The sequence below is a fragment of the Neoarius graeffei genome, chromosome 21 (assembly GCF_027579695.1).
Source record: "Neoarius graeffei isolate fNeoGra1 chromosome 21, fNeoGra1.pri, whole genome shotgun sequence".
Taxonomy (NCBI): Eukaryota; Metazoa; Chordata; class Actinopteri; order Siluriformes; family Ariidae; genus Neoarius; species Neoarius graeffei.
Genome location: NC_083589.1, coordinates 12,605,610 through 12,618,851, shown reverse-complemented (window position 1 = coordinate 12,618,851; position 13,242 = coordinate 12,605,610). Strand labels below are relative to the sequence as shown.

Sequence of the window (13,242 nt, the reverse complement as noted above, 5' to 3'; positions counted from 1 at the left end):
ACAAAACAGTTTAACTTGCATGTTGAACTTTAAGGTGAAATTTCAAATGCGTATACATTAATACTATTTAGGTCAGAAATCACTGAAGCACTGTTAAAATCCATCCTATAATCATGGATCTAAAACCTCTCAGAGACCCTGAAAATGCACCTGAGAGCATCTATTTTCAAAAATGTTTCCAGGGGGACCATGCTCCCGCACCCCACTAGTTTCACTTTGCACCTTCGACGCTCAATTGTCTGTATTATCATGCCAGAATTTAGGGCTTTAATTTTTTTCTGGGAAAAACACTGCGTGTGTGTGTTTATTTATTTATTTATTCGTGGAGCTAAGAGGTCACTTGACAATTACCGATTTATTTCAGCTTTTAGTTTCTGTACCAGGTTTTCCGTGGATTAGAAGTTACAGACGCTTCATTAGTATTCTCTCTACACCCTGCTGGACTCCTTCCTAGACATCCCAACAGTATCAGCTGAGGTCTTGAGGTGTTTCTCTTCAATATTTCTAAATAATCCTCCTGCCATCCATTTACTCAACTGCACCACTGTTTACCTGAACACCTCCAGAGCATGATGCTGCCACCCCCATGCTTCACATCCGGGATCTTTTTGTTCAGATTGAAAGCCAAACTCTTTCTCCTCTACAGACAGTACTGTTTCACTAAACACCTGATGATGTCCTGCACACTTTGAGAAAAAGTAGGAGCTTCTTCCTCACGTCAGCCTTTCAGAACCTGGTGATGTCAGACTCTTCATGGTGGATGTACAACCCCGATTCCAAAAAAGTTGGGACAAAGTACAAATTGTAAATAAAAACGGAATGCAATGATGTGGAAGTTTCAAAATTCCATATTTTATTCAGAATAGAACATAGATGACATATCAAATGTTTAAACTGAGAAAATGTATCATTTAAAGAGAAAAATTAGGTGGTTTTAAATTTCATGACAACACATCTCAAAAAAGTTGGGACAAGGCCATGTTTACCACTGCGAGACATCCCCTTTTCTCTTTACAACAGTCTGTAAACGTCTGGGGACTGAGGAGACAAGTTGCTCAAGTTTAGGGAGAGGAATGTTAACCCATTCTTGTCTAATGTAGGATTCTAGTTGCTCAACTGTCTTAGGTCTTTTTTGTCATATCTTCCGTTTTATGATGCGCCAAATGTTTTCTATGGGTGAAAGATCTGGACTGCAGGCTGGCCAGTTCAGTACCCGGACCCTTCTTCTATGCAGCCATGATGCTGTAATTGATGCAGTATGTGGTTTGGCATTGTCATGTTGGAAAATGCAAGGTCTTCCCTGAAAGAGACGTCGTCTGGATGGGAGCATATGTTGCTCTAGAACCTGGATATACCTTTCAGCATTGATGGTGTCTTTCCAGATGTGTAAGCTGCCCATGCCACACGCACTAATGCCACACGCACTAACCCCATACCATCAGAGATGCAGGCTTCTGAACTGAGCGCTGATAACAACTAGGGTCATCCTTCTCCTCTTTAGTCCGAATGACACTGCGTCCCTGATTTCCATAAAGAACTTCAAATTTTGATTCGTCTGACCACAGAACAGTTTTCCACTTTGCCACAGTCCATTTTAAATGAGCCTTGGCCCAGAGAAGACGTCTGCGCTTCTGGATCATGTTTAGATACGGCTTCTTCTTTGAACTATAGAGTTTTAGCTGGCAACGGCAGATGGCACAGTGAATTGTGTTCACAGATAATGTTCTCTGGAAATATTCCTGAGCCCATTTTGTGATTTCCAATCCAGAAGCATGCCTGTATGTGATGCAGTGCCGTCTAAGGGCCCGAAGATCACGGGCACCCAGTATGGTTTTCAGGCCTTGACCCTTACGCACAGAGATTCTTCCAGATTCTCTGAATCTTTTGATGATATTATGCACTGTAGATGATGATATGTTCAAACTCTTTGCAATTTTACACTGTCGAACTCCTTTCTGATATTGCTCCACTATTTGTCGGCGCAGAATTAGGGGGATTGGTGATCCTCTTCCCATCTTTACTTCTGAGAGCCGCTGCCACTCCAAGATGCTCTTTTTATACCCAGCCATGTTAATGACCTATTGCCAGTTGAACCCTCCAGCTGTTCCTTTTTTGTACCTTTAACTTTTCCAGCCTCTTATTGCCCCTGTCCCAACTTTTTTGAGATGTGTTGCCGTCATGGAATTTCAAATGAGCCAATATTTGGCATGAAGTTTCAAAATGTCTCACTTTCGACATTTGATATGTTGTCTATGTTCTATTGTGAATACAATATCAGTTTTTGATATTTGTAAATTATTGCATTCCGTTTTTATTTACAATTTGTTCTTTGTCCCAACTTTTTTGGAATCGGGGTTGTACATACTCGGGTACTCGATGCCTCCAGCTCCTTCACCAGTTCGTTAGTGGTGCTGTCTTGGGGTTCAGATGAACCTTTCAGAGCAAAGCTCATGTTCATTTGTGCCTCGCTCCTGAACTATGTAGCGTCTGTGCACTCAAGACTTTTCTATTTGCGCACAGTCGTTTGTGGTACCGTCAGTGGTTTGATAATTGCTTCTGAGGAGGAAAAGGACTTGCAGAGGTCTACAATTTCTTTACTGAGTTCTTCAATGAGTTTCGTGGATTTCACATGATATCAAGGGCAAAAAGGCACGAGCTCTAAAGGCAGACATTTTTATAACCGCAGGTGTTCGCCAATTTAACTCCTTATGATGATAACTGGCCAATCAGAAGCTTCTTTAAAAAAAAAAAGTCATTACACCTTTTTTTCCCCTCTAATCTTTTACATACACTAATTGACTTGCGTGTGGAAAATACTGAGACTGAATATCTGTAGCCCAGGTGTGTGTAAATATTTGGCCTCTACTGCGTGTGCAATCGCACGTCTGTGACTCACCTTTCTGCAGCAGCTTCACTTCTCCGTTCTCTTGTTTGAGCTCATTCATCAGTTTGTGTTTTTTCTTCTCTCTCTCCTTGTCTTTTACTTGTTCCTTGTCTTTATCCCTTTCCTTTTTCTTTTCCCTCTCCCGCACTCGTTCTTTCTCCCTCTCTCTCTCCTTCAGTTTGTCCTTGATGTGCTCTGGAAGAGAGAAAAATAAACGATCAACGTTTACTGTCACACACTAGACACCTACATGTTATGCGGAGCACACGTTTGTCTATTTTCGCTGCTAAATCGGTTTTGAAGCAGTGAGAGTAACAATCACAGGTTTATTGTTTAATAAATAATTAAACTGAACATTTTTACCTGCGTATCTGTTGGACAGTTATGTTGATCACCGAGAGTGTGGACTTACATGAAGTTGGTTCAGGGAAATAAATGTAAAAAGCAGCGTCTGATGCAGTAAATTACTCCTGCCATGTTGCTGAAGCTCAGCTTGAAACATTCTTCTTCAATTTCGGCCAGATTGACAAAACTTTCAGAAACACTGATTTTCTTCGTACTCTTGTGTACGTTGACGAAAGCCCATTCATCACCCCTAAATTTCCAGGCGTGTCCACAGCACAACTGACTGCATTCGGTGGGTGACGCCCACAAATCTCCATAAAAGGCAAAGCTCCTGTAGTTAGAATTTCAACAAGCCAGCAAAGAACATGCTCACATCCACATCAATAATGTGTAACAGACGTGGACCTGAAAAGCCAGAATCTGGAGCTGAATTACAGAAAGTGAATTAAATGAAAATGTTTTGACAAAGACGGTGACGCAACGCAAGGCAGTCTGGTTAACAAAAATGAAAACGCTCTATGGAGGGAATAAAAAGGTCATGGACATGTAACTGAGCATCTGGAGGTCATTGATTACCGCTTAATCTGACTGTGGAACAGGAATAACAACATTCGCTAACAAGTAGAAAGGCGTGCAGTGAGAGTCGACGTGGGACGAATAATGATGGCATCAGAAATCAGGGTTTGATTCGATGATCATGACGTTCATCAAATCAGAGGATATAAATGTCTACAGGAAAGAAAGAAAAAAGTGCGTGCTTGTATTTTGTAGTACACGTTTCCTTGTTTCCTCTTTTATACCTTATACAAACCAGAGCAGAGCAAAAAAAACACCTTTGATGCGTCTGAGCTGCTGAACAGATAAAGATGCGAGCGCCTTCCTTCTCCAAACATGAACAGAGATTTAAATGAAGAAAATGCAGCAGTGTGTTGTTCATCAGGGCAACTTCCCTACACAGGAGCTCAATAAGCATCTACATTTTATAACAAACTCCTCTACAGCTAATAACTTGTGTTCATTTACCAGTCCCCACGTCACTGCTGCGGCATCTACAGCCGCCTTGTAACCAGCTTCTGTTTTTTTTCCCCTCTGTAGTGACATGACGTGTGTTTAATCCTACAGGATCACACACACACTTGACTCACACTCTCTCCCAATGGACTCCCAGTCAACACACGGTGTTGGTGATGTAGCTGTGCCTGGGGAATCCTTATGGTGAACCCTACGGCTATAAAAACTGAAGCAGCTCAATACACGACCAAATATGGCCCAAGACAGACAAATGGAGCTCAGCTGTGGAGCCTTACGCACTGAAAGTGTGAAGAGGATGACGGAAGTAGATATACAATCGAAAGCATCACCAGTGGGAGGTTGGGAGAAAAGTGGATTTAAACATTAGTTATACTGAAGTGTTCAATACGAGAGTCACTCACACAGACGAGTTAAAACACCTCATGCACACTTTCACCAAGATCTCGCTTGGTTTATAATTAAATCATGCAAGGTTAATTCCCCCCCCTTTACAAAGTAAAGTTATGCCTGTTAGGGTTGGGCGGTATTACGGTAAGAAGGTATCCCGAGGTATCCAAAAGTACCAACGGTATCGGTCTCATTACCGTCATTTTAAAAAAATATATAATATCTAAATAAATATGGAGTACATGAGGTCATAATATAAAATAATAAATTGAAGATCATCCCGAATAACTGTGTGATCGTATTTTCACTAATTCTATCAATTTCCTAAAGAAGTTTTCATCGCGTGCAGGGTTGTTTATGTCGTTACCATGGCAACCCTGCGCGACATTTTGGAGTCTGACAGAAAGCTTTATTTCCCGATCCCGTCTCTCTCTCCCCCGCTCATTTCCTGTCTCTCTATACTGTCCTATCTAAAAAAAAAAAAAAAAAAAAAGAGACTGAGACCGCGGTTGAAAGATGGCAAGTCAAGATAACGCGTTAGTGGCAAAAAAAATAAAAAATACAACATCGGCAGTGTGGCAGTATTTTGGTTTCAAACCAAACGAAAAGGGAGAGCCAGCAAACACAGATGAAGCTGTGTGTAAAGTATGTAAGAAGACGGTCACGGCGCGAGAGGGGAACACCTCCAATCTGAGTGTTTTGAGTAGGTTACATGAGTAACAACAAGGTAAAATAATATAACGTATGACATTTGGGATGTGGGTAATAAACGTTTGAAATGTCATCTACTGAAGAAACGGAAGAAAACATCGTAGCGTAAACTGTTCGGTTTCTGGTGGGAATTAGCAATGCGCTTGCCATCTTTGTTGGGTGTGTTAAACCGTATGGATTTAAGTGGAATAATTGTAAGGAGTTATGTGATCAAGACAACGTTTTAAGCAAGGTAAGGCCATTTGATTATTAATTTCCCCGCCATGGCATGACGTGGGCCCATATGATTTTGCCTTGTGCAGCTATCACGCATTTGAATTAGGTTCGCCTCATTTGCGCTGAAGAATATGGTTTATCTATCGCGCAGTCTAAACGGACTTGGGTGTTGGTTGATTCTTTTTCTTTTTTTTATTTCCCATGCTTGAAAGGGTATAATCCTGCTCATCGTGTACTTTTTTTGATGGAGTAGGTGAAATAGTGCTGCAAACGGCGTTTCAACGCAGACGTGTGTAAACGACAGTTGAATGCTATTTTCAAGATGAAGGAAGAGTTGCGTGATGCTTTGAAATATCTCTTAATCCATTCATCAATGCACAAAATTCGCTTTGCTGCTTAATCCATACCACAATGCACACAATTCGCTATGCTGCTTTTAAATAGTACATTTGAGGCATAGGCGCACGTTACACAGTAGGCCGAAACAAAATATTATTTTTTTCTCGGTAATACCGTATACCCCGGGAAAACACAGAGACGGTTTAAAGGTATCAAAATTTGGATACCGCCCAACCCTAATGCCTGTGCTTTCTTCTTGCTATTTATTATTCTTAAAGTGAAACTCTCACATTCTGACGTACTCCACATCCTGGAACGTACGTTAAATTAAAAAACACTGAAATCATCTTAAACTGGGGTTAAAACTAAGCTTTACTGGAACATCGTTGTGTTATAACACCATCGTTATAAATCCTACATTTCATACAGTCGCTTTAGGGCTGTAATGGTGTAGCCTGTCGCGTCGTATCGTATCATACGAAGCTCTCGCTTGGATGCGTCTGCATTTTCAACAACACAGTCAACATGCTGCGTAATAAGTCGGCTCTCTGTGAGGTATAATAAACATTTCATCAACCCCACACTCCATTGGCTTTCTCAGATCAGCAAACGCCAAAGAGCTTTCAAAAACAAAAACAAACCTCTCTCTCCCTCTGCATTTAATAACGAATCTATGCAGTGTGTGTGTGAAGTTCGTATTCAGAAACTGAAAGAGGGGAAAAAAAATTTTAAAACACAATTGAGCTCCAGCAGGGAGACTTTCACAGGATAACCTGCTAACAGCTGGATGAGAAATAAAGCATCTGGTTCTTCAGACACGCCCCTTCCAGTCATACCATCAGGGTCAATTTCTGAAACAACCAACCAAAACTATCCATGCACCACGGTCAACTTGTCTTTGATGCAGAGCTGCAGAAAAAGAAGAGGAGAAGGGGGAGGGGAAAAAAAAAAAAGCGTGACCGTTCTCCCAAATCTCTGGAGTCACTTCCTGCTATTTTGTGCCGTTTTTGAGCTGCACTGGAAATTTTGCTGAAATCTGGCAACCCTGTTCACTAAAAACACACCACAATGGGCTGCTCCAGCATTTCAGCATCTTCTCATCACTACTGAGCAAACACGAGCATTGTTACTGAGCTCTTTGTCAAATTATACATTACTATTAAAACAATCTAATCTAATAATCAGTACAGTCAGGGGTACGATCAGATAGCACATTATCACATGAATCTGATCTCTGGCTCAATAAGCAGCGTGGAGAACATCAGAAACTGTCTCTGTTCCGATACGGTAGCTTTAAAATAAAAATCAGTTTCAGTGAACAATGAGAAAGATCTGATGCGTGAGCACAGACAGGTTTTACCTCAGCCAATTTTGTTGGAGGAAGTTATGTTTTCGCCTCCATTTGTTTGTTTTATTCCCAACGTACTTCAAAAAGTAGTGAGCAGATTTGGATGAAATTTGGAAGAAAGCTGAGCCACGGGCCAAGGAACAAGTGATTAGACTTTGATGTAAATCCAGATATGTACATGGACCCGGGGTTTATTTATTTGTTCCCAATGTAACTCAAAAAGTAGTGAACTGATATTAATGAAGTTTGGTGTCCAGCTTTAGGATTATCCTTGGTTCAAGTGGTCCGAGTTTGATGTTGATGATACATGGCGTGGCAGAGGAATAAATTACTCTACCGAGTGTCCTTTTAGTTCTCACTACATCACTGTGTCCTTTATATCATATATAGTATGTTTTCGCCTCCATTTGTTTGTTTTATTCCCAACGTACACGGCACGGTGGTGTAATGGTTAGCACGGTCGCCTCACAGCAAGAAGGTTCCGGGTTCGAACCCAGCAGCCGGCGAGGGCCTTTCTGTGTGGAGTTTGCATGTTCTCCCCGTGTCTGCGTGGGTTTCCTCCAGGTGCTCTGGTTTCCCCCACAATCCAAAGATTCACAATTCAGTTAGGTTGATGTGGGACGGCCTTGGGCTGAGGTGCCCTTGAGCAAGGTACCGAACCCATGACTGCTCCCCGGGCACTCTGGGCTGCCCACTGCTCTGGGTGTGTGCGCGCATGTGTGTGTTCACTGCTTCAGATGGGTTAAATGCAGAGGATGAATTTCACTGTGCTTGAAATGTGCATGTGACGAATAAAGGTTTCTTCTTCTTTCTTCTTAAAAGTAGTGAGCAGATTTGGATGAAATTTGGAAGAAAGCTGAGCCATGGGCCAAGGAACAAGTGATTAGACTTTGATGTAAATCCAGATATGTACGTGGACCCGGGATTTATTTATTTGTTCCCAGTGTAACTCAAAAAGTAGTGAACTGATATTAAGGGTTGTTTTACAATCAGGGTACAAAGTTTGTGTCACAGGGGTCCAAAATTCAAACTGATTCAAACTGGTTCTTGTACCAGTTTTTAAGTGAAGGACAAGTTAAAGAACAGATTTCAGGTAATTTTTTGACGTGTGTGGTAGTTTTGTGTAATCTGCTATAAGATGGGAGAAACAAATGAAGTGATTCTCGGAGAGGACATTTTTTTTTGACAATTCAGAATCCACTACTTCCATAGTGCTTTTAAATATAAGGCTGTAAGCTTTGTGTTAGTTGTCTCTAATATTTATGTCCCAATATCTTGACCACATTTTAGGATGAAAATAATCATTTTAGATATGTTATTTTATATTGAGAAATTAGCTGTCTCGGAGAGGACATTTTTTTGACACAATTCCATACTAATTTGATCAAAATAGTCTGAAAACTTACTGGCGTTCAACATTAAAACTTAACTATGTTTCCAATGATATGGAACCAAATATTTGTTTTATGGTATAAAGAATGATTTAAATGCATCCCTTTTGGAGCTACCTGTGGTCAAAAAAAGCACTTTTTCTAAATGACACGAGTAATTTTGCTAAATGACATATTGCCATACATTCACCAAAAATAACCTTATCACCATGCATGGTAAATAGAGCTATCACAGGGCTACAATAAACAACCAAGTTTATTTAGTCAAGTCTTTTGATATCGAAGATAAGTGTTAAATGTGATTTTTAGCTTGCGTACCCTGATTGTATAACAACCCTTAATGAAGTTTGGTGTCCAGCTTTAGGATTATCGTTGGTTCAAGTGGTCCGAGTTTGACGTTGATGATACATGACGTGGCAGAGGAATAAACTACTCTACCAAAGCTGTGTTCACATATACACCGGTACGATAGTAGTATAACTGTATCGATACAAAGTATACCGGTACAGTTTAGTGCATCTGTCCACACTAGCGAGAAATGTTTGCAGTTTTCTTTCACGGTAGTTGAAATGCGCGTTTGCGAAATGTTTCTGTGGTTACCGAGTAACTTCCTTCCGAGAATATGGCGGATGAAACAACGTGTGTGCGCTTTTTGTTGTCAATGTACAGTCTGTATTTCTGGTGGTCATTTATTCAGTTGAATCGTATAAAACGTGCGAGGCAGTTGAGAAAGAAAACGAATCTCCATTCTTCACTATTTTATTCAGCAAAGACATCGATTGAGGTGTGTGACTTTGCGCATTATATTTGTATCGATACAGAACCGCTTCATATGTCCACACTACAGCGAAGCGCTACAGTACCGATACGAAACCCATACATTTGTGGGTTTCGTACCGATACAGTTATACCGCTACAGTACCGGTATAGTTGCTAGTGTGGACAGGTGTTGCGGTACGAAAGTAGTATCGTAACGGTACAAAATCCCTAGCGTGGACAGGGTACAAGTGTCCTTTTAGTTCTCACTACACTCATTCAGTGCGTTTACATGCACATAGAGAAAATTGAATTTCTGCCGTTGCTCGACTGAAATCGAAGTTCTAAATGCCATGGAAACACCTTAGCTCGGCTGAAATCGAACCGAACTTGATTTCTCATAATCGAGCTACACGACCTAGATTATGCGATTTTAGCCGAGCTACTTAGTGCATATAAACCCTATCGAGCTACTTACTTCAGCACTGCCCCTTCCGGAAGTGATGAGTGACGAGATCACAAGCGGGAAACACAACAGCCTCGGTCGGCATGACAACGAATCATGACAACGGCATGAATCTTTTCTTTTTGTGGCATTGTTTGCACTGTTAAAATTTAGCTCACTTACTGTATCACCAAATACATCTGTACAGCTGTTGCATAGCTGTGAATTGTGTACATAAACAAGTCATTGTATGTGTGTGTGCGCGTGTATATATACACACACACACACACACACACACACACGTCCAACATCTGAAGAATGTCAATAAAAACAAAACAATTGAACTTTGTGTGTTTATTAAGACACAAGTTAAACTGTAAGCAAAAAAAAAAAATTTTTGTAGGCAAAAAATGGACTTTAGAAAAATATACAATTGTGCAAAATAAGTTGTCTTACAAAACAGTGGTCTGCGCAGGACAGTTTGTAGCCATACAGTCTGTTAGAGCAAGCCTAACAGCTTGAGCACGGAACTTGTGAACACAGGATAACTTTGTTTATACTCTTGAATAGCTCTTCATGACGACAACCGGAAGTGTACCAACACGATGGGGCGTGTAGCGCCACCTGTGGCTCGGGTGCACAATGTACCTCACACAATAGCTCGATTTCCTTGTGTGCATGTAGGATTGGATTTCTCTGGCACCCCTGCTGGGACCCTTAGCTCGATTACCGACAGTAGCTCGATTTGGATGTGCATGTAAACGCACTGATTGTGTCTCTAGAAAAAGTCTTCTGCTGGAGAGCAAAAACGACCTCGAAAATCACAAAATTAAACATTTCTGCATTTTAAAAAATACCGGAGTTAATGTTGTGCTGGAAAACTAACATCCAGGATCTAAAATGTTTCTGTAGGGATTTGATCATGTGCAAGTTATAAAATATAATTCTGGAAGAAAGTCTGAACTTAAAAAAAAAAAAAAAAAAGTATGCCTCAGAATTTTACATAGTGGTGTGTGTGTATACACGGGGAGGGAGGGGCTCAATTTGTTTATAATGTGATAAACTCAGTATTATACAGTAAACAGTATCGCAATATTTCAGTTGAAACCCATACATTTGTGGGTTTCGTACCGATACAGTTATACCGCTACAGTACCGGTATAGTTGCTAGTGTGGACAGGTGTTGTGGTACGAAAGTAGTATCGTATTGGTACAAAATCCCTAGTGTGGACAGGGTACAAGTGTCCTTTTAGTTCTCACTCCAGTCACTGTGTCTCTAGAAAGTCTTCTGCTGGAGAGCAAAAACGACCTCGAAAATCACAAAATTAAACATTTCTGCATTTTGAAAAATACTGGAGTTAATGTTGTGCTGGAAAACTAACATCCAGGATCTAAAATGTTTCTGTAGGGATTTGATCATGTACAAGTTATTAAATATAATTCTGGAAGAAAGTTTGTACTTTAAAAAAAAAGTATGCCTCAGAATTTTACATAGTGGGGTGTGTGTGTGTGTGTGTGTGTGTATACACGGGGAGGGAGGGGCTCAATGTTTATAATGTGATAAACTCGGTATTATACAGTAAACAGTATCGCAATATTTCAGTTACGGTTATTTATGTTAATGTGGCGCGCGCGCGTGTGTATTTCACAGGAATTACACAGCAGCACTTCGACTCTAAATGTAAAAAATCAGCAAATTATCAGCAATAAAGACAATCACGTTAAAATTTATTCATATTTAAGCATTCTGTCGCGGATTTCCTCACACACACACGGTGTTGTGCTCACACACTGCGGCCATCACTTAACTAACGACACGCTAGCTTTAGCCACACGGCTAACCGATTAGCTTAGCCACGCAGCTAGCGAGCGAATGTTAGCCAGCCCGCACTTTCTCAGCGACAGAAATAACCTCCCACTTTAATGGAAATTATTATATAAGCGAGTTTAGATGCCGAAATGGGAGCGCTGCGTTACCTTTCTGCACCAGCTTCAGCTCTCCGTTCTCCTTCTTCACCACCGCGGCGTTCCCCAGACCGCCGCCGCCGCTCTCCAACTTGTGTTTCCTCTTCTCTTTTTCTCGCTCCTTGTCGTGCTGTCGCTTTTCCTTCGGCTTCTTGGGTTTGGGAGGCGAAGCGAGGAAGGCGCTCTGCTTGAACACACTGTGCACTTTGTGGAGGGGAGGCTGAGCCTGCTGAGCGGGGCTGCTCGGCTTGACCGGAGAGACGCTCCATGTTGTCGGGCTGCCATAACTCTGCTGCTGCTTCTGGTGCTGCTTCTCCTCTCCTCCTCCTCCGCCTTCACCGTTCAGCTTCTTAGGCTTGAGGCTCTTCTCTTCGCTTCGTACTTTTTTAGCTGGTGGAGGCTGGTGGTCCCGGGAAGACTGCGGTCGGTTTTCGGACGACGGCTTCGACTCCTTGGGTTTGGAGAGCGAGCTCTTCGTCGCCGAGCTAAAGTGAATGAGGCTCATTGGCTCCGCCATCTTAGGGCTTTTCTCTATTTACTCTCTCTCAGTCTACTGCCGCTGTTTGTGTGAGAGGCAGGAGAGGGGCGGGGCTTAGCGTCTACTGTCCTGCTCTGGGGGGTGGATCATTCGCGACGTCAGATCAGTAGTGGGCGGAGACATGTGAAACAGACTTGGCACGTCATTACTCGTTTAGGCGGGAAAACAGTGAAGTGAAGTGAAGTGAGCACAGGACTGTGCTGCACTCTGATAAAAATCATCAGTGTCCTGTTTATTCATTCATTTATCTTCAGTTATCCTTTATCCTCATCAGGTTCGCATTCATCAGAGCTGTTTTATTAACATTTAGGGGTCCTTAGTGACAACCTTGACTTAGGGGCCCCACTAATGCTGCCACCATGTGGAAAAGTATGGATCCTGAAGTTGTTGTATTTGACAGTGCCCCTGTTACTGGGTTGCCCAAGAGCTTATTTATAGTCTCATCTCATTATCTCTAGCCGCTTTATCCTGTTCTACAGGGTCGCAGGCAAGCTGGAGCCTATCCCAGCTGACTACGGGCGAAAGGCGGGGTACACCCTGGACAAGTCGCCAGGTCATCACAGGGCTGACACATATGCCCCTTTTCCACCAAAGCAGTTCCAGGGCTGGTTCGGGGCCAGTGCTCAGTTTGGAACCGGGTTTTCTGTTTCCACTGACAAAGAACTGGCTCTGGGGCCAGAAAAACCGGTTCCAGGGTAGCACCAGCTCTTTGCTGGGCCAGAGGAAAGAACCGCTTACGTCAGCGGGGGGGGGGCGGAGTTGTTAAGACCAACAACCCAACAACAATAGCAAAACCGCGAAAGATCGCCATTTTTAAGCGACGAGAAGCAGCAGCTGTACAAACGCGAAGTCATCCATTATTGTTGTTGTTGCTTCTTCTTCTCT

General features: G+C 42.1%; 1 protein-coding gene across 1 annotated transcript in view; it reads right to left on the bottom strand.

Moving 5' to 3' along the window:
- LOC132870244 (lysine-specific demethylase RSBN1L-like) overlaps positions 1-12,374 on the bottom strand; it is a 99,371-nt gene extending 86,997 nt beyond the window's left edge. Inside the window, exons 1-2 of the mRNA XM_060903891.1 lie at positions 11,832-12,374; positions 2,897-3,079 (exon numbers count right to left, since the gene is read on the bottom strand). Coding sequence (XP_060759874.1) covers positions 2,897-3,079; positions 11,832-12,336 — 688 coding nt within the window. The 5' untranslated portion in view covers positions 12,337-12,374. The remainder of the gene's footprint in view (positions 1-2,896; positions 3,080-11,831) is intronic.
- Positions 12,375-13,242: the final 868 nt, after the last annotated feature.